This window comes from Protopterus annectens, chromosome 2.part1 (genome assembly GCF_019279795.1).
Source record: "Protopterus annectens isolate FY-2018-M chromosome 2.part1, PAN1.0, whole genome shotgun sequence".
NCBI lineage: Eukaryota > Metazoa > Chordata > Ceratodontiformes > Protopteridae > Protopterus > Protopterus annectens.
In genome coordinates, this window is record NC_056729.1 from 9,886,244 (window position 1) to 9,910,550 (window position 24,307).

Sequence of the window (24,307 nt, forward strand, 5' to 3'; positions counted from 1 at the left end):
ACAGAAGGACTGCATTCATTGGGATGATACTTCATGCACCAATTACTTGCTTAGCATTAAAGTGTTAACAATCTTCTGTGTCTGAAAGACAACAACAGAAAGAAGTACTTTGTTTTTCTCCACTCCTGGAACTAATCCTTCCTCATCACTATCTAATCTAAACTAATGCCTTTCGGCTTTTCCCAGTTAGGGGTCGCCACAGTGGAACTCCGGTCCGCTAATGATTGGCAGTGGATTTTTACAGCGTCGAGGTGCTAGCCCGACACCCAGCCTTCAAAGAAGGCACTCATCACTATCACTATCTAATCTGATACTACAAAATCATGAAGCAAAACGGTGATTGATAAACACAAATGCAAAATGCCAGACCTGGACAATCAACTCATTTTATTTTTATTTTATTATGTTATAGTATATTGTAGAAATCACTACATCCATTCGGTATTTCTACTACTTATGCTCAAAATGATCTAAAAGAAGACCTTGGACAACCTACTGGTAACATACGACCCATCTATATTAAAATGGTAAATTAAAGATTTGACTTGCTGTTGCTATTTAGCAGTAAAACCATTTTGTTAGAAAATTATTTACTTAGTTGGAGGCTTCCCATTTAAATTGAATAGCTGCAAAACATCTAATCATTTTACTTGAGCTCTTTAATATAAACTGCACTTAATGACGAATGTTAACCACGATACTGAACTCCTTAGTTTAAGTATAGCAGGCTATGATATATTTCAACTAAGATATATTTGAGAGAAAAGGTACTGGTCATAATTTTGTAATATCTTGTGTCATTTCATTTTTTTAACACAAGCACCATTTTAAAATTACAAAACATGGTTCTCTGTGTTCCAAATATTGCATGAGGTCAAAATACAACAAGAAACCTGGTTATTTTGCAAAGCATATCTCAAACAAATGATCTGGGAACCATGCAGCACACTATTCTCTGAGACTTAATTCAGAGGATTATTAAAAGTAGATTCACCATAGCAATAACGTCTGCCTCAGTGTCTTCTTTCAATGAAAGGCTTGTATGGTATTCCCTTAGCTATGTCTCAGGCCTTACTATGTCTTGCAAGACTGTAAGATACTAATGAGAGAAAGACATCAGATTTAAGCAATCATTTCTGAGAGCTGCAGCATCTGCTGACATCTCCGGACTTGTAACCCAGCTAGTCATTAAGACACTCAGAAATATGTCAGCTAGAAGTGATTAGTGCTAAATCAAGCATGAACTAAAACCTATTTTAGCCAGTGTTTCCTTCAAGTATGATTTGCACTCTGTGCTTTAGATCTAATAATTAGTAGCTTACGAGAGTCAACACAATGCATCAAACTGTGTGATTCCCACATGTGACCCACAAAGCATAGTACAATTTAGGTAAATTGCTTTTTTCTTTTTCTTTCCATTTTCATCATATACCATGTTGCACGTGAAACAACAGGATACAACACAGCAGGATACCTGTAAATCAGTGAAATTCACTGTAACGTAAGATACTAGTAACTTTCAAAACGATCTCCTTACAAGCTCATCAAGTCCTCTTTTGTTTCATACTATTCTATTTCCTCTTCATTCACATTCTATAAAACCTGACAAGTGTTTGCATTCCCTGTTATGTTCATTTTCCATTTCTGATACTTTTTTAAGCATAAATTTCCCATGTGGCCTACATACCCTTATCATCAAAACAGCTTTCCTGATGTCACGAACTCCATCATAAACCAAGCGGGAGGCATCTATGAATTCATTCTCTTCAAATGGCTGTGGGACACTTGCACTCAAGGCTTCAATCGCAACCTCCACTTGTTCAGCAAAACGTGGCATAACTAGATAAAAATGAAAAGGAACAAGATTACAAACCTCCTTTCATGTTTTTTTTTTTCATTCGCTGAAAATGAATGCATAGCAACAAGAAATGTACCGTTTGCTTCCACAGCTACAAGGCCTGCATTTTGACGGACTAGATACATGTCAGGTTGCAGAGCTTCCTCGTCACTCATGCACTCCAAACTAACAGCAAAAAGCACAGCACAAAGTGTGTGTTATAACAGCACTAATGTACAGGGCAGCTTCTTAAGATACTCTTTTCCTGTTAACATATTTTGCTGTCTATCAGTATGACTTAGAATTACATAAATGTGCTGAAGCTGCTAGTTTTGACTGAGGAACACTGACTTACTAGAAATGGCTGAACTGCAGCAGACAAAGCAGACTTAATGTCCAGATATTTCATAGTAAGACAGACCATATGCTTCTGACCTATAAGTTAAAATGGATGCATTTTTACTTGTATATCTAGTAGCTCTTTTCCTTAAATGTTTCTTATACTGATTATATTACAGAGTGTCAGAGTTGGTAAATAACAATGGTTTTACTGGCAAATAATTTTATCAAATGACACTTTGCCCATTTTCATAACCCAATAACATCAAGCCTTTCTTTATATGCAACAATAGGTGCGATTCTTTCAGGTCAGTTCTCATTAAAATGTAGGGCTTTAAAATGGATGGCCTCTAAGAAAAGGACTATATCTAACAATTTCAGTTTCAAAGGGAGAACCTCATTCATACTTTGCCTAAATGTGTTCTTCAAAACTTCCCTGTTAGTTGTCTGTAAAAAGAGAAAAATGGCTTGTCATATTAAACAAAAGTTAGCAAATAAACAAGCAAGAGAATAAATGCCATTTGCCACTGTATTTATTGAAAAAAATGTCCAACTTCACATATTTAGCTAAAAAAGGGAAAAAGCAAGAAAGAACATCATTGCTTAAAGAAGCAGGTAAATAAGTAAAAATGGAGCCAAATACGGGGGAGGCTACAGTGCTTATCATATTGGTGGATGAATAAGGTGTTTATCTCACAGACAAGGCCCTAGGAAGGACAAAATAAAGAAAATGGGGAGATGACAGCATGTATGTATGTATCTTTCGACTTTTCCCGGTTAGGGGTCGCCACAGCGGAACTCCGGTCCGCTAATGACTGGTAGTTGATTTTTATGTGCCGAGTTACCAGCCCTGATGCACAACCTTCAACGAAGGTACGCCCATTCACGCATGTCTCCACGCAGAAGACGCTCTCGCTGAGAATTGAACCGGACAGCGTCTTATTGTGAGGCGACAACGCTAGCATATTGTTCTAAAATGTCTGATCTGTGTGGCATAGCAGATCAGGTAAACTAATAATTCTTCTGAGAACAGGTCGAAGAAAAGGTGATGTGTGTTTAAATGCGTCATCAGCAATCACTGGATGTTACAACCACCATTATACCAACTTTAAATACCTAATTCAGTACAAAAGTCTCTGTTCCTTTAAGATGATGAAAAATGCTGGTATGAATTACCTCTTTAATCCTAGCAGGTCTAACAACACTGGAATACTAAGCATGTAAAAAAATGATATGTGGACTACCTTGCTTGTTCCCATTAGTATTTAGTAGGTTAGTGTTCTTAAAAGCCGTTGTGGGTCCCTCTTCAAAACATCTGGCATTTGAATCTGTAGCAAAATATGCACTGTTATGATGAGACAAAGAATAAGGAAGACTGGGAGATTATCATGATAATATTTCTTTATTTGTAAAGTGAAATTTTAAAAATAATTCCAGGCAGATGAGCATAGCTCAGTTTGTTCAAATTACAAGTCTGGTGCCGATTCTTAAAAACAAAATGTAAACTGCAAAACGTTAGTGTGATTCCAAGGTGGGAGTGTTAATGGATTCACATTTATATAAATAAATCTGCAAAGGCTCCAACTTAGTGGCATCTAGGTATACATTTAAGATGAAATTAAGTTATCTTTGTTAATTAATAACAAACCAGTCACTCAAGTCATGCACATTCTAGTTTTAAATATATTATTTTCTTATAAACCATATTTTTCATTAGAAACTCAAGTCTGGCTGTGAACAAATGGAACAGTACAGGTGGAGGAGAGAGGGGGTTATAACTTTATTACAGCAAATGAATAGATGCTACAGGAGCTTAAAGGGTTTGGATAAGTGGAAGGGGGTGGGGGAAGTGTAGTGGAATAATAATAAACATTTGTCACTGGTTCCGCTTCGTTTGGTGTCTAGAAGGAGGAGTGTGTATTTTTATATGAAATAAGTTAGATTAAACACTTGTCATCTGTATAGTTCCAACTCAAAAATAAAAAAGAACTAAAGTTGTCTCTGCTCATACGCTTTAGCAGATGCATCATCAGATCTGCCTGAAAACTTTCTTTAATGGAAACCCACAAGGGTAAACCTACTACTCCATAGAAACAGCTAGAGATTACAAGAGACTAATAATGGAAATCTTTGACCCTATCATCAAAAATAAACATAACAATGTAGCTCTAGTAACTTCAGGAAACATCACCTCATGCCCCATCCGAAGAATCATTCAACAAAAAGAGGACAAAAAAAATGGAACACCAGCATGACAAACTTTTTCATCTGATTACCATGGACTTAGGAAGACAATACTGGACAATTGGTGGATCATAAGTGAAAACAATTCCCTCAACAAGATACTCCCATGTAGACCATCCTTCACTACCCGCAGAAGCAAAAACATTTGTGACTTCATTGAAAAATGCAACCCCCCCATTAGCATCCTGATCCTGATCAAACAACCACCAGGTTACTTACCCTTGCAACCCCTGGACTGCACCTACTGTAAATATATGTTCTGTAAAGCAAAGCATCTTTCTACTTCCCCAACAGCAAAAAGACTTTCAAGATCCCTTGGTTTGGCAATTGCAGCACAGACAAAATAGTATACAGAGCCCAGTGCCATCAATTCAATGCTTTCTATGTGGGCAAAACCATTAACAAATGAAAAACCATGATGGCCAGACACTGCTCTGATATACTGCATGGAATAAACTTCAACCAAATGCCAGAACATGCTAGAGAGAAACCTGCTCATAACATGTTTTATTTTCATATTTATGATTCTCATTTCACCGAAAGTTAACAATATAAAACCAAACGCAGGTGGGGGCTATACCCCCTATATGAGGGGTTCTGCCCCCACAACCCCCCTGACTATATATACTAACTCAAGGATCACACTACAGTGGGGAAAAGGGCATATACATTTTATTTGCCCAACAGTACTTACATTCAGTGAAATGAGTTTTAAGTGATTTGGTGTGTGTTTTGAAATTCAGTGAAATGAGTTTTCAGTGATTCAAAGTAGACCCATATATATATATATATATATATATATATATATATATATATACACACACACACACACACACACACACATATATATATATATATATATAGATATATATATATATATATATATATATATATATATATATATATATATATATATATATATATATATATATATATATATATATATATATATAGATATATATATATATATATATATATATATATATATATATATATATATATATATATAGATATATACATATAGATATATACATATAGATAGATATATACATATATAGATATGTAAGTTTTTAGATATGTTAGTTTTTTTAGTTTTAGGCAAAGCTTTTATCTCCGAGGAGAAAGAGCTGTGTGATTTTTTGAAGTTTGTACAATAAAATGAAAAACATTTCTGCTTGACACTGATCTTTCTGGCATTTGTTATAGACTTTTTTATAGAAGTATTTATTTCCTTTAACTGTACTTGTCTGGTATGCTACTGCACTCACAAACTTCTATTTAATTTATCTGATGCACCATCACACCCACATAATCTACTGTATGAGCCAAAAGGTGATTAATATTTGATTAATGTAATATAAGTCAAGTCTAAAAAGTTATTCCACAAATGAGTTCACACTCACAGCTTAACGATGTTACTCATTGACTTGTGAATGCTGCTGCTTTAACATTGTAAATCCAGCAGAAGATGCTTAACTTGCCAATTAAAAATGTAAATATTCAACACTGTCAAATAATAATTTATACAACCCCTGCTGCTTTTTTTCTAGTAAGTAGACCTTCCCAGTTCCAAAGTCTCACTAACTTTTGTAACTTACTTGCTGAAGTAGAGCTGGCCATTTTGCTGGGAAGCACAATCAATGATTAGCAAAAGAGCATCAATGTTGTCATGTTCCCCCTTTTTATTACTCCCCCTGCAGGTAAAGCTGCACTTGCATACAAATGTCCTTTCACAAATGCGCATGCACACACACACACACACACACACACACACACACACACACACACACACACACACGTATTTTATATACATTTATATTTATATTACACACTAATCCATGCAAACTGCACTCTTTGGGGATCTTCATGCACATCCTTAAGGCCTTTTTCCATCTGTGGGAAATCAAACAGCAGAATCAGTTAACAACTCCCTCAGTGAAAGGAGATCTCAGCTCCGGACATATTGTTGTACCTCACGCATTGAACTCCGCCAGTTGTACTACTGCTGCAGCTCTATGTGAACTGCAAAACCTTAAAATATAATACACCTAAACAGCAGAGAAAAAAATAAAACAAGCAGGAAGAATCACTGTAAACAGGAATGGATTTCTTACTGCATCACAGATGAAGAGAACAAAAAATTACAGTCTGATTTGATGTACCATCAGAAAAAACACCGGCAACAGACATTATGAAATTTGTGACTCCTTAACAACAATGAAGTTTAGAGCATTCTTTCTGGACTGAGTGGGCAGAAAAGGTGCTCTGACACTTTTGTGAGGTACCTGAAGCCGACTGACACCTCTGAACACACAGCAACATGAAATATCCAAAACATACACTCAGGAGTCTGTCACTGGAAACAAACTCCAACTTTTAATGGTGCTTCTGGTACCTCGGCAAACAGCCTTCAAGGAATAACATAAGCCACCAGCCATTCCCATTTTATATCAAACTGCTCCAATTAAACAATCATCTCATCACCCAATACTCTACTAAAAGAACCTACTTAAACAAACATACCCTTAAAAAGGGGTAAGATATTTTTACATTTAAATTCAGAGATTCATACCTTTAGGTTTTAAAGTATTGTAATTTAGAATGAACCTGCTTTCCATTTTTAACAAACTAGCTAAAAAATCTCCACCCCTAGCAAGAAAAGGTATAGCTAACACACTAAAAAATAAACTAACATCAGAACCTCCATGTGCATTAATAAATTGTTCAGCTACTGGGCTATCCAAATTCATATTTCTAATATGTCCCAGATCTTCAAGAATTCTAACTTTTACCATATGTTTTGTCTTTCCAACATACCACCTCACAGCAGTACACCCACACAATATAATATAAACCACCCCACAAGAAACACATGAAAACTTTGCCATGGAACAAAATAATTTACCATAAATTTTTCTACCTGAAATGTTCTTAATCCTAGAACATATCTTACATCTTCTACAAGGGAAGGAACCCATATTAGCCTCCTGGAAAGAAACCTTCTTGAAACCTAACAACCCCCTTAAATTTAAATACCTCTGATAAGAAAATGTAACATGTGAAGGGAACAAATGCTTTAGTTGCTCATCTTCACATACCACTGGCCACAAATCTTTCACTGACTTCCTCAAAATATCAGAAAATAGGGAAAATCTGGTAACAAAAAACAATACCTTGTCCTGCCTATCGATTTCCTGATCTGAATGATGCCTTTTAAAAACATCATAACTATTACGTCTCCTACCTAAGCTGCTACCCCCACCTTTCACACACTACCCTTAGCTTTTTTCAAACTAACACTAGAATAACCCCTTTGCAACAATTTCTGTTCCACCTTCATGAACTCTTCTTACACCAAATGCTTATCAGAAGTATTCTCATAAATCCTTTTAAATTCATCCATAGGCAATACTTCCTTAAGATTCGATGGGTGCATGCTACTAGCCTGTAAAAAATTATTAACTGCAGTAGGCTTCACATGGGGTTTATGTTCTACCATCAAATCTTCCTTAACATAAAATTCCACATCCAGAAATTGTGTATTCATTCTAGCAACAGTAAAAGTAAACTGCAACCCCCAGTTCATTCTGGCTTAATTGATCTATACATACAGAAAACTCATCCAAATTCCCCCAACATATAAAAAATAAGTCATCAATCTATCACTTAAACAAAATGACATTCTTTGCAAAAACTTCTGTACTGGGCCGCGCAGTGGTGCAGCAGTTAACGTTGTCACGTCACAGCAAGAGGTTCTCCGGTTCGATTCTCGTCTGGGGTGCCTTCTGTGTGGAGTTTGCATGTTCTCCCTGTGTTTGCGTGGGTTTCCTCCGGGTACTCCGGTTTCCTCCCACATTCCAAAGACATGTATCTGGAGCATTTCTCCCCGGGCCTCCGCTGAAAACAGGCTCTGTGGAACCTAGTCGGACTTTCCCGGTCAACAAATGTTAAATAAATAAAAAGTATAATAAATAAATCAATTCTCAAAAAAGGCCATAAAAATAATAGCATAGCTAGGGGCAAAAGAAGCCCCATCGCTGTGCCTTCTTTTCGCAAAAAATAATTATCAGCCTCAAAACAAAAATAATTATGCATTAAATAAAATTCCAATACTTCCACCAGTAAGGCTGTATATGGTCCCTCCGCTAACATTCAAAGAACTGCTTCTATTCCCCACCTTCTTTTAATGTTGGTGTATGAAGCTTTAATATCTACTGTAGCCCAGTAAAAATCTTTACAACACTGAATTTTCTTTACTTCTTGACAAATATCAGCAGTACACTTAATATGGGAAGGAATTTTAAATAGAAAGTTCTTTAAATGGAAATCCAAAACAAATCCCAATATTTTGCATAACTGACCTCACACCTACCACAACTGGTCTATCATGGGGGTCATTTTGATTCTTGTGCACTTTAGGGATGGCATAAAAATAGGGTCCTTGGGATGTTTAACTCTCTCTGTGAAAAAAACAAGTCTTTCCCCTTTATCCAAAATTTCTCTTAACTGACTGTTGTAATGTTTCCTGGGGTTGTTTGCCAACTTTTCATATTCTGGATCAGCTAACAAATCAAACACCATTTTGTCATACTTCTCCTTGGAAAACACCCAGTTACCCCCCTTGTCAGCCTGACAAAATTTAACATCACATTCTGAACTTCTACATAACTTCAAAGTGTCCTATTCACCCCTAGATACGTTATACACTTTTCTAGATCTAACAAACTTACGGTATTCAAGTTCTACTTTTTTACATAATACCCTTTCAAAACTTTGAACAATGTTAGAACACTTAGGGTGAATGAAAGTACTAGAATAGGAAAAATGAGGCACTATTAATTTCCCATAACCAGTAAAATAACCTACTTCCCCTTCACCTTCATTTTCAGAAAACAATATCTACCAACTCATTTTCATGTATAGACATGTCAAGCAATGAATCCTCAGTATCAAACATTTCAACATTATCAGCTTCAACAAGTGCTTGTTTTCCTTTAAAATACACTCGTAAATGCAATTTTTTGCAAAAATTCTTAAACAACCCAACAAAACCCCTGCATTGAAAAACTTAATCAAACCTTACAACAATCTCAATAGTTTATGCTCCTCAAACAAGATACTAGCACAAACAGTAAAATCCAACAACGCAGGAGGTGACGCACTCTTTGCCAATGCAATCGGAAAAATATGGAATTCCCTTCCAGCCAGCCTCACCATCATTCCCTCCATAAAGCTTTTCAAAAAAAGGTTAACTCACCATCTCAAGTCACATTGGCTTTGCCAATGCACAGGTCCAGACTGACTCCACCTCAGCTAGTAATCTTCTTCCTCTATCAGGTCTAACCTTATTAACCTTTTGACCTTTTCTCTCTTCTGACCCCTCATTATCACCTCTTCCATGTAAATCTCTCTACTTTTTCCTCTTAAATTCAAATCCTATCAATCTATTCTTAATGGTCAGCCTAGAAAGTGAAAAAGCATGTTATGATATGTGTCTGTAACTTTTCATATACTTGGCTTAGTGTATAATGTGTATTTTAATCACTTTATGATGTCTCCTCTTTTTTGTTTAAACTACCATAGGAGAACAGCAAAACAACAGGAGTCAGCACAGGATCCAAAAGCAGGTTTATTCATTTGTCTCTCTAGCGCCTCGGTCACAGTAAGCCTTCAAGGAGTCACTCCTTGAAGGCTTACTGTGGCCGAGGCGCTAGAGAGACAAGTGAATAAACCTGCTTTTGGATCCTGTGCTGACTCCTGTTGTTTTGCTGTGTTCAACGTTGTTGCTGCTACCATAGGAGAACAATCTGTATTCTATGAACATGTATTTACCTATTTGTCAATGCTGGAGCTTTTCTCCCCGGGCCTCCGCTGAAAATGGACATATATCCAATCGGACTTTCCCGGTCAACAAATGTAAAATAAATAAATAAATAAATAATTTTCTACAAAACTTTTTAATGTCCAAAATAACAGCTGCCAAAGATGGAAAACAAGTAAGAACAAACTTGCTTCCCTTTAGCAGCAAATTTTCAAGCTCTTTAGCAATGTCTAGAGTTGGAAGTTTTTTGTATTGTCTTAAACGAGAAGTAATTACGAGGTTTGAGATGTAGAAGTGTTGTATTGTTTTATGACTTCCAGGATCTGCAAACAGCTGAAAGATATGTAGTTTTCACAGAGAGATGCTAAATTCTATTAATTTCTGACAATTGGGATTTAACTTGGGAAATGAAAGTCAGGTGATAAAAAGTGATGTCATCCAAGCTAACCCAGCAGTAATATTTGATATTAATTTAAGAACTCTCTCAAAAAGAGACAGGGCATTTTTGTATTTGTCTTTGACCTGACAACATCCACTAATCATCACCTTCCAAATTTACTATGCCATAGAAACTTACAGCAAGGAACTCTTTTAGATTAAGATAGGAATACAGTAAAGTGTAGCTTACATGTTTTCTTTATTTATTTGAGACTGTCCTGCAATGCTGTTTTAAATATTTCCTGTGATTTTGAACTCTGATGTAACTGATTAATTACTGAGTATTGTCTTATTCTTTTATTATTTATTATTAAATATATTTAAACATTTTACTTGTCTGGTCTGTTTAGAGATATTTAAGCTCTTAAGACTATTTACATATCTATTTGGTGACACTGTACAGGCCACTCCTTAAAAAAGCCTTGCTCTTGGTCAGACTACCATTTGGATTAATAGTAACATTAACAGTAGGACTGGATATCCTTTGTAAAGGGCCTTAAGTAGTTGATACGTAGTGGCTGGTGGCAGTTGGAACTACCTTAGAGACAGGGCAGAAGGGGGCATAGCTAGTAAACCTGTGCCAGCCTTTCCCAGATGTGTGTTTCTGTTTGTGTATAAATCAAATCTTAAAGTGTGTGTGTGTGTGTGTGTGTGTGTGTGTGTGTGTGTGTGTGTGTGTGTGTGTGTGTGTGTGTGTGTGCGAGCATGTGTGTCAGCTACTTGGGCAGGGACATGAAGCACTGATTGGACAGAGAGGGTGCTGGAGATCTTTGCTTGGCCACTTAGCTGAGATCTCAACTCTAAAGCTATGCCAGTGTGGAGTCTTATTGGGGATCTGAAGAAAAGGGGAGAAACTAACCCCAGACTGACTGTGATCTCTGTGTGCTCTTAAGGGAAACTGCACTTTACTGTGTGTGTACTTGTCATCCTCCCAGTGTGTACATTCCCCATTGTTGCCAGTGGTGAGGATTGAACCTCCTTGATTACTGGGCTAGTGTAAGGGTGTCACATGTTAATTGGTTGGCAGTGGTGGGATAGCCACATCATATATTAAACGACTTATTGTGGTGTAAATACTGAATTCCTGTAACCTGTAAACAGTGGTCACTAACGAAGATATATGCACTTTCAATCAGCCACACAGTGAACATTCAGGGTTTCATGTCACAGTTGCTTTTTTTTGTTAGCTTAGTCAGTCAGGCACAGGAGGCAAGCATGTCAGCAGAAGAGTATGGCAAGCTGACAAAGAGCCAGTTGGCTGAGATGTGCCAGGCTAAATGACTGGTTCATGCCAACCTGACTAAGGCAGAAATGATTGTAGCCTTGGGCACAGCAGCATCACAGACCAGTAATCATAAGAACAACCATGCTAGCCTTGGAGATGTACAACTGTCAGAAAATGGGCAGTTCAACCTTTCAACAGTGGACTTAAAAATCTGTGTAGAGTTAAAGAAACTTGAACTGGAAGCCAAACAGTTGGAAATAGAATAAGCAGAGAGACTGCGGCAGGAGAAACAAATGGAATTAGAAGCACCAGAGAGACCGAGATGTCTGGAAGCTGAGGAGAATGAGAGACAGGCAACATGGGATGGAGATGCTGACTCTTCGCCAGAGTCATGGAGGTAATGGGGAAGGGAGTAACCGAACCCCAGAAGCAACAAGGGTCAGTAACTTTCTTCCACAATTTACAGATTGGGATAATTCTGATAGTTTAATTCATATGTTTGAAAAGGTGTGTAAATAGTACAATGTTGACCAAGGGCTCTGGGTATGGTTCCTGACCCCATTACTCCATAGTAAAGCTGTAACTATTTCTAAATTGTCTGATACTTATTGCTTAAAGTATAATACTGCAAAAACTGTCTTTTAGAATGTTTTAAGTTAGCATCTGAAGCTTAAAGAAAAAAGTTTCATGAGCATAGATCCAAGGCAGGTGAAAGTCTGTGTAAATATGTTGCTGAACTAAGCAGTTATTTTCATAGCTGGGTGAGTGCATGTCAGGTCACCACTTTTGAAGGGCTAGCAGAGCTTTTGGTGAGGGAACAAGCCCTTAGCACTTTGCCTGAGGAAATGAGAATCTGCTTAGCTGATAGGCAATGCAATACTGCAGATGAGTTGGGGAAGAAGAGAAACCTATACCTATCAAGCAGGGCATCACGCACAGGAAAGGGATACCCAGTGCTATCCATGGGTCTACGGGAACTCATGGTGGGCAGCCTAGACTGCACCAACAGAGTCCACCAGTAGCAGGGAAACCCACTAGTCCAGGTACACATCCAAGACCAAAGGGTTAAATGCTTTAAATGCAACCAGTAGGACCATGTAGCATATAGATGTCCACAGAGGCAAGGTGGGGAACAAAAGGTGGGAGAGCCAGTAAGTGGGAATGACAGAATGCCAGCAGTAAGTTGTCTCGAGACAACAGGGGTACCAAACTACCACAAGAGGTTATATCCTGTCTTAGTAAATGGGAAAGAGGCCATTGCTAAGAGAGATAAAGCCTCTGACCTAACCATTGTGAAACAAAAAACAAACAAAACAAAAAAGGATCATTTGTGTTTTGTTTGGCTTTTGCTTCTGCTTAGGTTTTACTAGTTGGTGTTTTCTAACTATTGTGAAGCCTGCAATGGTTAAAGAGGAGCACTACTTGCATGGGCAGTCTACTAAAGTCAGAACTTAAGGACGGGCCCCATTCCAAATGCCTTTGACTAGGGTTCACCTTGACTGCGAGGGTGGAAAAGGAAGCTAGCAAGTAGGTGGCTTTGAGGTTATCTCTGCAGATGTCCTGATAGGGAATGATTTTGGTAATGCAGTACCTTGTGCGCATGCAGTGACATGCAGTCAGACTTGGAGACAAGCATGTGGCTCTGGTAGCCTGGGGGAGACCCAGACAGACCGCCGACTTGAAGCCAGGACTGGTGTGGTGGTTACATCAGAGAGGAGGCTACCCTGTAGCAGTGAGACTGAAGGTAAGCCACAGCTGCTTGTGGGTACTGATCTTCCCTTGGACAGAGTGAATGCAAGGTCAGAGGTAGTAGTACCCAGGCTGACAGTGAGGCACCGGTGTCAGAGAATACCAGCCTTCCTGTGGAAGGGGAGCTTGGAAAGGTTACCAAGAGAGAGTTGAGACAGGCTCAGCTCTCAGACCCTACATTACAAGGCATGAGGGAAGTAGCCAGTGAGGCACCTGATTCTCAAGGGAAAGGGGAATCTGTATACTGGGACAAAGGGTTACTGTATAGAGAGTGGACCCCTGAGGGAGAGCTACAGGGTGAGAGAATACAGAACTTGGTAGTGCCAGAGCCTAACAACTGGCATTTCTAGCCACAGCCCATGATATTCCTTTTGCCGGTCATATGGACATAAAGCATACCAAGAGATGTATTATGCAGAACTTTTATTGGCCTGGGATTTCTAGAGATGTAACAGGGTATTGCAGGACCTGTAAGCAGTGCCAAAACGTAGGCAAAACATGAGGCAAGGTTAAACCTCCTTTGATGCTTTGGCCTGGTATTGAGGAGCCATTTCAGAGGGTACCTATGGATATTGTGGGGCCTCTGAGTACCCCAGGTTCCACAGGGAAAAAGTATATCCCAGTGGTAGTAGACTATGCTACCAGATACCCTGAGGCAGTGGCACTGTCTTCCACTGAGGCAGAAAAGGTGGCAATTGCTTTGTTAGAGATTTTCAGTAGGGTAGGTTTTCCAAAAGAAATACTGACTGACAGAAGTGCCAATTTCATGTCAGACATGCTGGCTTGTCTGTGGAAGCACTGTGGGGTGAGGCACCTAAAGACCACCCCCTACCATCCGCAGACTAATGGTTTTGTTGAGAGATTAAACTCTACACTCAAGATGATGCCATGGACATTTGCACACCAGTTTAAGAGGGAGTGGGGCAGATATTTGCTTCATCTTTTGTTTGCTTACAGAGAGGTTCCCTAGGAATCCTCAGGTATTTCACCCTTCAATTTGCTGTATGGGCATAGAGTGAGGGCACCTCTAGATTTGATTTGAGATGAGTGGGAAGGTGAGTGTGAATCCCACAAGGAGTCTGCTGTGGCATATGTCCTAAACATCAGGACAAGGCTCAGGAAATCATGGCCTTGGACCGGAAGAACCTGCAAGAAGACCAACAACAGAAAAAGCTCTAGTATGATAGGAATGCTCGAGAATATGCTGTAGGGTGCCAGCAGGTAATGGTTCTCATTCCTGTCAGACACAACAAGCTGCAGGCAGCTTGGGAGGGACCCTACAAAGTGGTAAGGAAGGTCAGTGATGTTAACTACATGGTAGAACTGCTAGGTAGGAGGCAGGGGCATAAATTGAACCACGTTAACATGATGAAACCTTACCATGATAGGGAGACCCTTATGCTGAGCATTTGCAGTGGAAGGCAGGAGGAGTATGAGGGGGATCTGGTGAATGACTTCCTCAGTGAGGCTCGGACTGACACCTCAGCGGAAGGGGTAGCAATGTCCCAGCAGCTATCCCTTACCCAGGTTCGGGAAATCCAAGCAGTGTTATACGAGTTTGGGGACATGTTCACTGGGAAACCAGGGTGCACCTCCATATGGATAAAGGACCCCAAAGGCCTATTAAGCAGGCCCCTTATAGAGTTCCTGAGAGAGTCAAACAGACTCTGAGGGAGGAGATACAGGAAATGTTGGAACTAAGTGTAATTCAGGACTCCAGCAGTCCCTGGGCTCCCATAGTGGTGCTGGTACCAAAGATGGATGGCAGCACCAGATTTTGTGTGGACTACAGGAAATTAAATAGTCACACAGAGTCAGATGCTTACCCCATGCCTAGGACAGATGAAGCCCTAGAGCAGCTGGGTGGGGGCTAAGTATTTTACCACCATTGATCTTACCAAGGGTTACTGGCAGGTGCCCTTAACTCCCAGTGCTACAGAGAAAGGTCAGCCTTCTTGAATCCTTTTGGCTTGTATGAGTTCACGAAAATGCCCTTTGGGATGAAAAATGCTCCAGCAAATTTCCAGAGGATGGCAGAGTGTATCCTAGCAGGAGCAGGATATTTTGCCCTTGCTTACCTAGATGATATGGCCATCTACAGCCGTTCTTGGCAAGAGCACGTTCAGCATGTCAGGGAGGTGCTGGGCAGACTATATAGGGCAGGGTTGAACCTTAAAGCTCAGCAAATGTCAGGTGGGTATGGCAGAGGTCTCTGACCTGGGACATAGAGTGGGGAGCGGTAAGATCAGGCCAGAACCTGCCAAAGTGGAAGACATTTAGGCATGGTCTGCCCGTGTTAACAAAAACAGATCAGGGCATTCCTAGGGACAGCAGGGTACTACAGAAAGTTTGTCCCCAATTATAGCACCATAGCTGCTCCCCTCACAGACCTAAAAAGGAAAAACAAGCCAGATAAGGTGGTGTGGACCCCAGCATGTGAGCAGGCATTCCAGAATCTTAAAAGAGCTTTGGAAAGACCCCCGTGTTAGACAGTCCAAATTACAGCAAATAATTTGTTGTGCAGGTGGATGCTTCAAACCATGGAGTGGGGGCTGTTCTCAGCCAGGTCTCCTCAGAGGGAGAAGAGCACCCAGTGGTATACCTCAGTCATAGGCTTCAACCCAGGGAGGAATGCTATGCAGCTGTAGAAAATGAATGTCTAGCTATAGTGTGGGCACTGCAGAAACTTCAGCCTTATTTGTATGGAAGGAAATTCACTGTAGTTACAGAACATAATCCCTTAACATGGTTACATCGAGCCAGCCAGCAAAATGCCAAGTTACTAAGATGAAGTCTAGGGTTGCAAACACAGCAGTTGGGTTAGCAATCCTAGCACAGATGGGATCTCAAGATAGGGAATGGGGTGAGATATTCCCAGATAGTCAACCTTCTCATGTAGAGCGTCTAAGGGGTCACCTGAAAAACTAGCTTGAGTTTTAGGGATGGGGGGATGTCACACTGCCAGCCCAGCTACTGGGAATTTTGTAAATAATTCTATGTAATTTCTGAATACTGATATGATTTATACAGAAGTGTGTTTAAAGTACTGAGCTAAAATGTAACCAGAGCATACCGTATTGGAAAAGAACAGGAATGTACCTGCACTATTGTGACTATTTACATGTATTTGTTTAAAGGAAACTAGAACACAGGAGGTTAACTTGAAAAAAAATTCAGAGAAAATAGTTGAAATTATTATTTTTTTTTATAATTACTGGTCCATAAACAGAAGATGTTATTTCTCAGTTTCAGTGCAGTAGCAGACACAAAGTCTATTGCTGGAAGTTTTTTGTATTGTCTTGAAAGATAAGTAATTATTAGGTTTGAGATGTAAAAGTGTTTTATGACTTCCATGATCTGCAATCATCTGAGAGGTATGTATTTTTCACAGAGAGATGCTAAATTCTGTTAGTTTCTGACAATGGGGGTTTAGCTTGGGAACTGAAATTCAGGTGACAAAAAGTGATGTCATCCAAGCTAACCCAGCAGTAATATTTGATATTAAAAAACTCTCAGAGAGATAGACAGGGCATTTTTGTGTGTCTTTGACCTGACAACATCCACTCATCATCACATTCTGCACTTGCTTTTCTGTAAAAGTAAGTTTTTAGGTTCATAGGTAGGTACTAGGCTATTGGCCGTGGGGCTTATATAAGCCTAGCCTAAAAGGTTCTCTGGCATTTCCCACCCAAGAAAATTATTTTCCTGTGCCCCTGTCAAGTAGTGCTGCAGAAGTGATCCCTGGGGTGAATTTTTTAGTTCCCATCCAGTCGTCAAGGTTTTTCTTAAACAGGAGCAATGAGGAGCTTTGCTTGACATGAATGGGTAGTTTGTTCCAGAATATGGGAAGTCTCTGGGACAGGAATCTATCACTCCAGCATGTTCTGTTTATTGTGGTGACAAGGGCATAATAACTCTTTTAAATTCAGATAGGAATAAAGTAAATTGTAGCTTAGATGTTTTCTTTATTTATTTGAGACTGTCCTGCAATGTTGTTTTAAATATTTCCTGTTATTATGAACTCTGATGAAATTGATTAATTACGGAGTATTGTCTTATTCTTTTATTATTTATTATTAGATATATTTAAACCTTTTAATTGTGGCTGGTGTGTTTAGAGATATTTAAGCTCTTAGAGTACTTACATATCTATTTGTTAACACTGTACAGGCCACTCCTAAATAGTCTTGATCTTGGTCAGACTACCATTTGAATTAATAGTAACATTACATGTTAGGATTGGACATGCTTTGTTAAGGGCCTTAAAGTAGCTGATAAGTAGTGGATGGTGGCAGTTGGCACTACCTTATAGATTGGGCAGAAGGGGGCATAGCTAGTAAACCTGTACCAGCTTTTCCCAGATGTGTTTGTGTATAAATCAAATGTGTGTGTGTGTGTGTGTGTGTGTGTGTGTGTGTGTGTGTGTGTGTGTGTGTGTGTGTGTGTGTGTGTGTCAGCTACTTGGGCAGAACACAAAGCACTGGTTGAATACAGAGGTTGCTGGAGGTCTTCGCTTGGCCACTTAGCTGAGATCTCAACTCTATAACTGTGTCAGTGGGGAGTCTTATTTGGGATCATGAGAAAGAGAGAGAAACCAGCCCCAGACTGACTGTGATCTCTGTGTGTGCTCTTAAGGTAAACTGCACTTTACTATGTGTGTACTTGTCATCCTCCAGTGTGTACATCCCTCACTGTTGCCAGTGGTGAGGATTGAGGCTCCTTGATTACTGGGCCAGTACAGGGGCATCACAGGGCCAACCAGGGACAGGATGAAGTAATAAATGGCCTCCTATATTAGGGCATAGAGGTTTAGGAGTTGAAGCCTGTATGACCTGTTGTGGAAACCAGAAGACTCCCAGATGAATGCTTATATTGGAGAGGTGTGGCAACATCTGACATCATTGTACTAGCCAAGCCCCCAAGGTAGGGAATTTGAGCAGCCGCTATAAGGATGATGGTGGATAGCTCCACTCTTGAAACTCTCTGATGGATCAACCACCCAAAGGACTACAAGTGAGTTAGTGTCAAGGCTGACTTCCTGTGTTGTTGGAAGGCCCACCTGCGGAAGAGCACACAAGGGGTATCTAGATGGAACAATCAGGGAATCCAGGAGTTGGGTGAACAAGGAAACTAGGAGAAGAGCTTGAAGGCCATACAGCACAAGGACAGGAGAAAAATGAAAAACAACAATGTATTTAAGTACAGCAAGGATAATCAGAGTCCAGCTGCATGCTCTTAAGAAAGAAATACACAAGAATAACAGGAATCAGCATGAACTCACAAGGTATAATATGAATGGAGGATTTCATAAAGATTCCACTTCACTCTTATTGTAAAATTCATAGCAAATATGGAAAACAGAAGGAAGTGTATTTATGATATTAGGGTATACAACATACAAAAGGTTTTGCCAGATGATGATGTGATTAGAAAAACAGACCCATTTTCAATATTCCATGAAAATGTTTAGCAACTGATTTTGATAATGGTTGCAATCCAGGAGGCCTCTGAAAGAAGTACCCCATTTTTGGCCTCTTTTCTGATAGAGTGATCTCTCAGAATATGTTAGGGCCATAAAATCTGAGGAGAGAATCTGTAGATTATACCGTGAGGCAGAAAATGTTATTCTTCTAGCTGAATAAGATATATATCCATGTTCTGAGTGGGACAAAAAGGAGTAAAGGGGTATGTTTGAGCAATATATGATGAGTAACCAGTTAGCTTTTTATAGGCCTGAGAATTATGCACTGGTATTCAGAGGGACCAGACAGGGAAATTATTTTGCAAATCCTGTTTATAGTGAATTGCAGTGCTGAAAGTTTTTAGGCATATTCATGCTGTGGCAATGTATGTATGCTTACTGAGTTAAGGCAATGTTTGTTTACCAGTATAGGGCACTGAGAAAAGTGACCCATTTCAGGCCCAGCTCAGGGTACATTCTAACAAACTGCAAAATAATAGTATTTGTAAGAGAAAAATGGCTTAGTGTAGAACAGTGTACATATAACATCATAGTATAACAGTTGTAAATTAGGCTGGACAAAAAAGATCAAGGAGTTGCTGTTCAAGAGGTTAAACAGAGCAGGTACATGCCAAAAAATATTAGAGATTAAGACAAAGAGGCTATGCACATATTTAACATATGATTAATGTCTACATTGGAGTGTTTGGAGAGGTAGACAGACAAGAAAATGATCAGTAGTGAGTTATGCAGTGGTAATGTGACATGGCCTGCACTGAGAAAGAGGCACTGGCTTTTATTAAAAAGGGAGGCTTTTAAATGAGGTTGGAATTTAATGTAAGGGGAGAGTCCTTTTAAGGTGGGAGGGAGCACTTGCCAAACATGGGGACTAGAACAGAGAATCTGTTGTTAGTGGAGGGGAAGTTTTGTTCTAGGTACTTGTAGTGTGGGTCTTGACTATGAGGGACTTTTGGGATTGTATGATGGGCTGTATGGAATACGTTTCAGTGAAAGGGGAGTAAGAGTATCTTGGTTTAGTAGTGTTTATAGCAGAAATCCTAACAGGAGGTTGTCTCTGTTTAAAGGGGAGCCAGCTGGCCTAGTTCATTGTCAGATAGTTGTGTTCTTGCCTAGGTGAATTGGTTATAGGTTCATAGGTCTATACTAGGATAACAACCACTAGGGCCTCTTATAAGACTAAGCCTGCAAGCCAAATAAGACCTACAAATTTGATTTATATAGTGGTGATTTATGACTGCCTTTGTCCATTACAGACATTAGTGCCAAACCAGGGTGAATTCCCATTTACCCATTCACTGGTACAAGTTGCATTTAAAAAGGTTCAGGGAGGAACTTTGCTTCACATGGATGGGGAACATTTTCTGGAGAACTGGAATTTTCTGAGAAACAAATCTGTCTCTCCAACATGTCCTATTTATGTTACAAGCAAAATGTAGGTCTTTTGAGCTAGTATTTCTGATGCTATTTGTTTTTTGGATGTGCAAAAGGTTCATCACCTGTCAGAAGTGTGTATGATACTGAGTAAAGAGGCACGGTTTTCAGGCAATCAGCATGGGGCATTGCGTTTACTCCCTGTATTCTTTTTGTAAGGATTTGTGCCATTTGTTGCATGTGTCTGATCAGGTACCTAATGAAGGGGCATTATATTCTATGAGGGGTTTGGTGAGGGCAGAGTACAGTGGTATGATGGTGCCATGCCCTTACTTATAAGTTGAGCAACATAGAAGGATTTTCATACTACCTTGGACACGTTGGTTGAAGACTATGCTACATTCTACAAGAGTTCCTAAATCCCTGACTAGTGAATCAACTTTTAGGAGTGTTTTATTGATTATGTAGCTACCAGGGGTGGCAGACTTTCCTAAAGGGACTATAATTAATTTTGTCTTCATGAGTTTTAAGCTATGACTTTGGTACCAAGCATTTGTCTGTGTTAGACCTTTCTGAAGGGTGTTCTCATCTTGTTGGGATTCAATGAAGCTTCCAATTTGCAATCAGCTGCAAACTTGGTCAGCAAGAGGCCTTTGGCATTGTCTTTGATCTCTGACAAGTAGATACCAAACAGTAGCAGGCCCAGCACAGAGCTCTGAGGGACTCCACTGGTGGCAGGCCTGTTTTTAGAGCTGGAGTCACCAACACTAACCTCTAGGAGCCTATCTGTGAGTCAGCTAGCTATCCAGAGTGTTATAAAGGAGTTTATGCCTAGCTCCATAAGTTTGTTGACAATGCCCAAGTGGGGTATTGTATCAAATGCTTTAACCAGATCTAGGAAGGCAGTATGCAGTGCTATCCCCTCATCCACTCCCTTAATGACCTTTTCAAAGACATCCTTTAGATTCATTAAGCATGACTTTCCTTTGACAAAGCCAAACTGGAATAGATCCAGTGTCTGAAGGTCTCCTATGTTGTTATTGATAATTTTCATGATAATTCTTTCCATGCCTTTGTAAATAAGACTAGTCAGACTAATGGATCTGTAGTTTCCAGGATCTGTTGAAGGTCCTCTCTTATGAAGGGCGATGACTGTTGCAGTCCTTCATTCTCATGGCACAAAGCCTGTTTTAAGATTATGGTTGAATAGTGACTCCAATAAGTCATATTTTAGACTGTTCAGGAGGCATCCCAAAATGTTATCAAGGCCCATTGAGGCAGTGTTCTTGGCTTTAGCGAGTGCAGACAGTACATGCTCCTTAGCTATAGTTGTAGGGGATGGTTGGGACTGAGATGGGGATAAAGTTGGAATTGAATTTGTCTGTTCACTATCTCATCAAGCTCAGTGAATATTGCGCCATTAACATCAGTTCAACACATTGCTGCATGCTGCCCCTGAAGTTTCTGACATAGCTGAAAAAGGACTTATGTTCATCTTTCACCCGGGACGCTATTTAAACCTCACTGTTAGCTTTACTTAAACTAATTAGCCCTCTTACTTGCCTATTTATTTTGATGAGAGAGTTTTTATATTTATGAGAATTATCCTTCCTGATTTTAACATAATTTTTTTACTTTTGTTGTATATCCAGTTTAATTTGGGATGCCACCAGGACAGTTTTTTTTCTAGGGCTAGATTTAGGCTTACTTTTGGTAGGTACAGCAGCCTCTATAAAACCATTGACATAGCTGTACAGACTTTCTGAGGGGAATTCAGCATATGTTGCTGTGTTTTCAGGGTTTGGAAGGTCACTGAATTTTGACAATCTGTCACTAGTTTTACCACAGTTACAGGGTTGATTTTGATTTTGAAGATACAGCTTTATGCTTAGACCTTAACAGGGATGACAAAACATTTGGCAATGCTGCATTCTCCCATATGTTTGAGTACAAGATCCAGTGTGTTGGAGTCTGTAGTAGACATATTCACTATTTGGACCTGTGTGTGTATTAATGAAGTCCAGGTAATTCTGTACCTGCAAATTTGAGGCTGTGTAGAATTTCCTGTCTATGAAGGGGTAAAGTCTCCCTTGAGTAGTATGCTAGGTGTGATGGTGTCTCCAGTAGGTCCAAATATGCACTGTAAGCTTCTCTGAACATGGAGAGCGACCTATAGCTTGCTAGGATATGGTCCAGGAGTCTGTGTGTGGTGATCTGTATGTGAAAAAATCCCAAGATGTCATCCTGTCTGACCAACCTAGAAGTATGTTTGTTACTGATGTATATCGAGACATCACCATCTTTAGCCCTTGTCTGTGCAGCATGCAGCTACTGGTATAAAAGTCTGGAAGGCACTGAAACCTTGCACTGCTGGGGTATTCCCTGCCACTTTAAACCATGTCTCAGTTACTACCCAGGTATCTATATTCTGAAGTGTGAGGAGAGTTTGGAGGGAGTGCAGTTATTTATTTAGGCTTCTGGTATTGAGCAGTAACACCCTGAGGTTCGGGTGAGGTGATTTTTGCTATGTCAGCAGGTTTGTCAGTTTCGCATTGCATAAAAAAGGCACTATAAAGTGGGATAAAATTTTAGCCAGTATTCAAAAGCCTAGAGAATACATAAGCAGACCATCCTTGGCAAAGTAATATGGCCTGTTAACATGTCCTCCCAAGCAAACAAATACTGGATCCCCTTAGAATGACGCCAGAAAAGTCGTCACTTGTTAAAATCAATTACCTTTTGCTCATCTTCTGGCAGCATCCTCAGTGATGGTAATATGCTGCTCACACCAACGTGAGACATAAAGTCGCAGAGCTCCATAATGTCTCTCTTCAAATAGTCCAGGGAGGTACATCTCAGGTCATTTACACTTATATGGACTATGATAGAATCATACTAACACCTGTGGTATAACGACATGTGCGTGTCAGTGATTTGGCAGATCCTGGTTCCAGATAACCAACTAACCATTATCCTCTCTGTGCTCAGCCTGGTTAGAGGAGCGTTTAGTTGGGGGATTGTATTGTTCTTTTTAGATGATGCAGCTGTTATTGGTGGACCATATTCTAAATGATCAAGAAGAATACCTTTGCTGACGGAAAGGAAGTAGGATATGTTATGATAACAGAGTAACAGATAATTGATTTTTTTTCCTAGTTTTCTCAATGTAAAGTTTAAAATTTATATTTTGATTGCACTAATATTTGAATGAAGAGGTGACTTCAACTGGGAGATTCCGTTGACATCCAATGTTGAAGAATATCTGGTGAGTTCCAAATATCACAGTTTTGCCTCTCTTGGGGTTAACCAGGAGTTTATTGGAACTCAGCAGTATATGCAGACCTTGGCAATTGTGACTGAACCTGAACATGATCTCGCCATCAGCATACAAGATTAAAGGGAGATGAGAATGATCAAGTGGCAGCTGATTTATAAAAACAGAAAAAGAACCGGTAAAATAACTGAACCTCAGGGTACACCTGATTGAATGGTAGTTATTGTAAAAGAGATTTGCCAATGTTTTATACTGAAGCATTTTGAAGAAAGGAACTCTTTAAACCCAAGAGGTTTATGGACTGATACCCATATTGTTCATATCACTGAGTAGGAAGAAGTAGTCAACTAGGTCAAAGGCACAAGTGAGATCAATTAATAGGGTCCATGTAAGGTTACTTCTGTCCAAGATGAGAAGTACTTCAACATTAAGAAGGTACAGTTGATCTAAGATAAGATCTGACTGTTGCAAATAATTTAGTATTTTGCTAAGGGTGGATAGAATGCAGATTGGATGGAAGTCAGAGG

At 39.5% G+C, this 24,307-nt stretch overlaps 1 protein-coding gene across 4 annotated transcripts in view; it reads right to left on the reverse strand.

The window, feature by feature from the left end:
- Positions 1 to 24,307, reverse strand: part of CTNNA2 (catenin alpha 2) — a 3,890,250-nt gene that overhangs the window by 1,180,911 nt on the left and 2,685,032 nt on the right. For all 4 annotated transcript variants that reach the window (XM_044061988.1, XM_044061987.1, XM_044061989.1 and 1 more), the window contains exon 7: positions 1,688 to 1,839. In XM_044061988.1, coding sequence (XP_043917923.1) covers positions 1,688 to 1,839 — 152 coding nt within the window. The remainder of the gene's footprint in view (positions 1 to 1,687; positions 1,840 to 24,307) is intronic.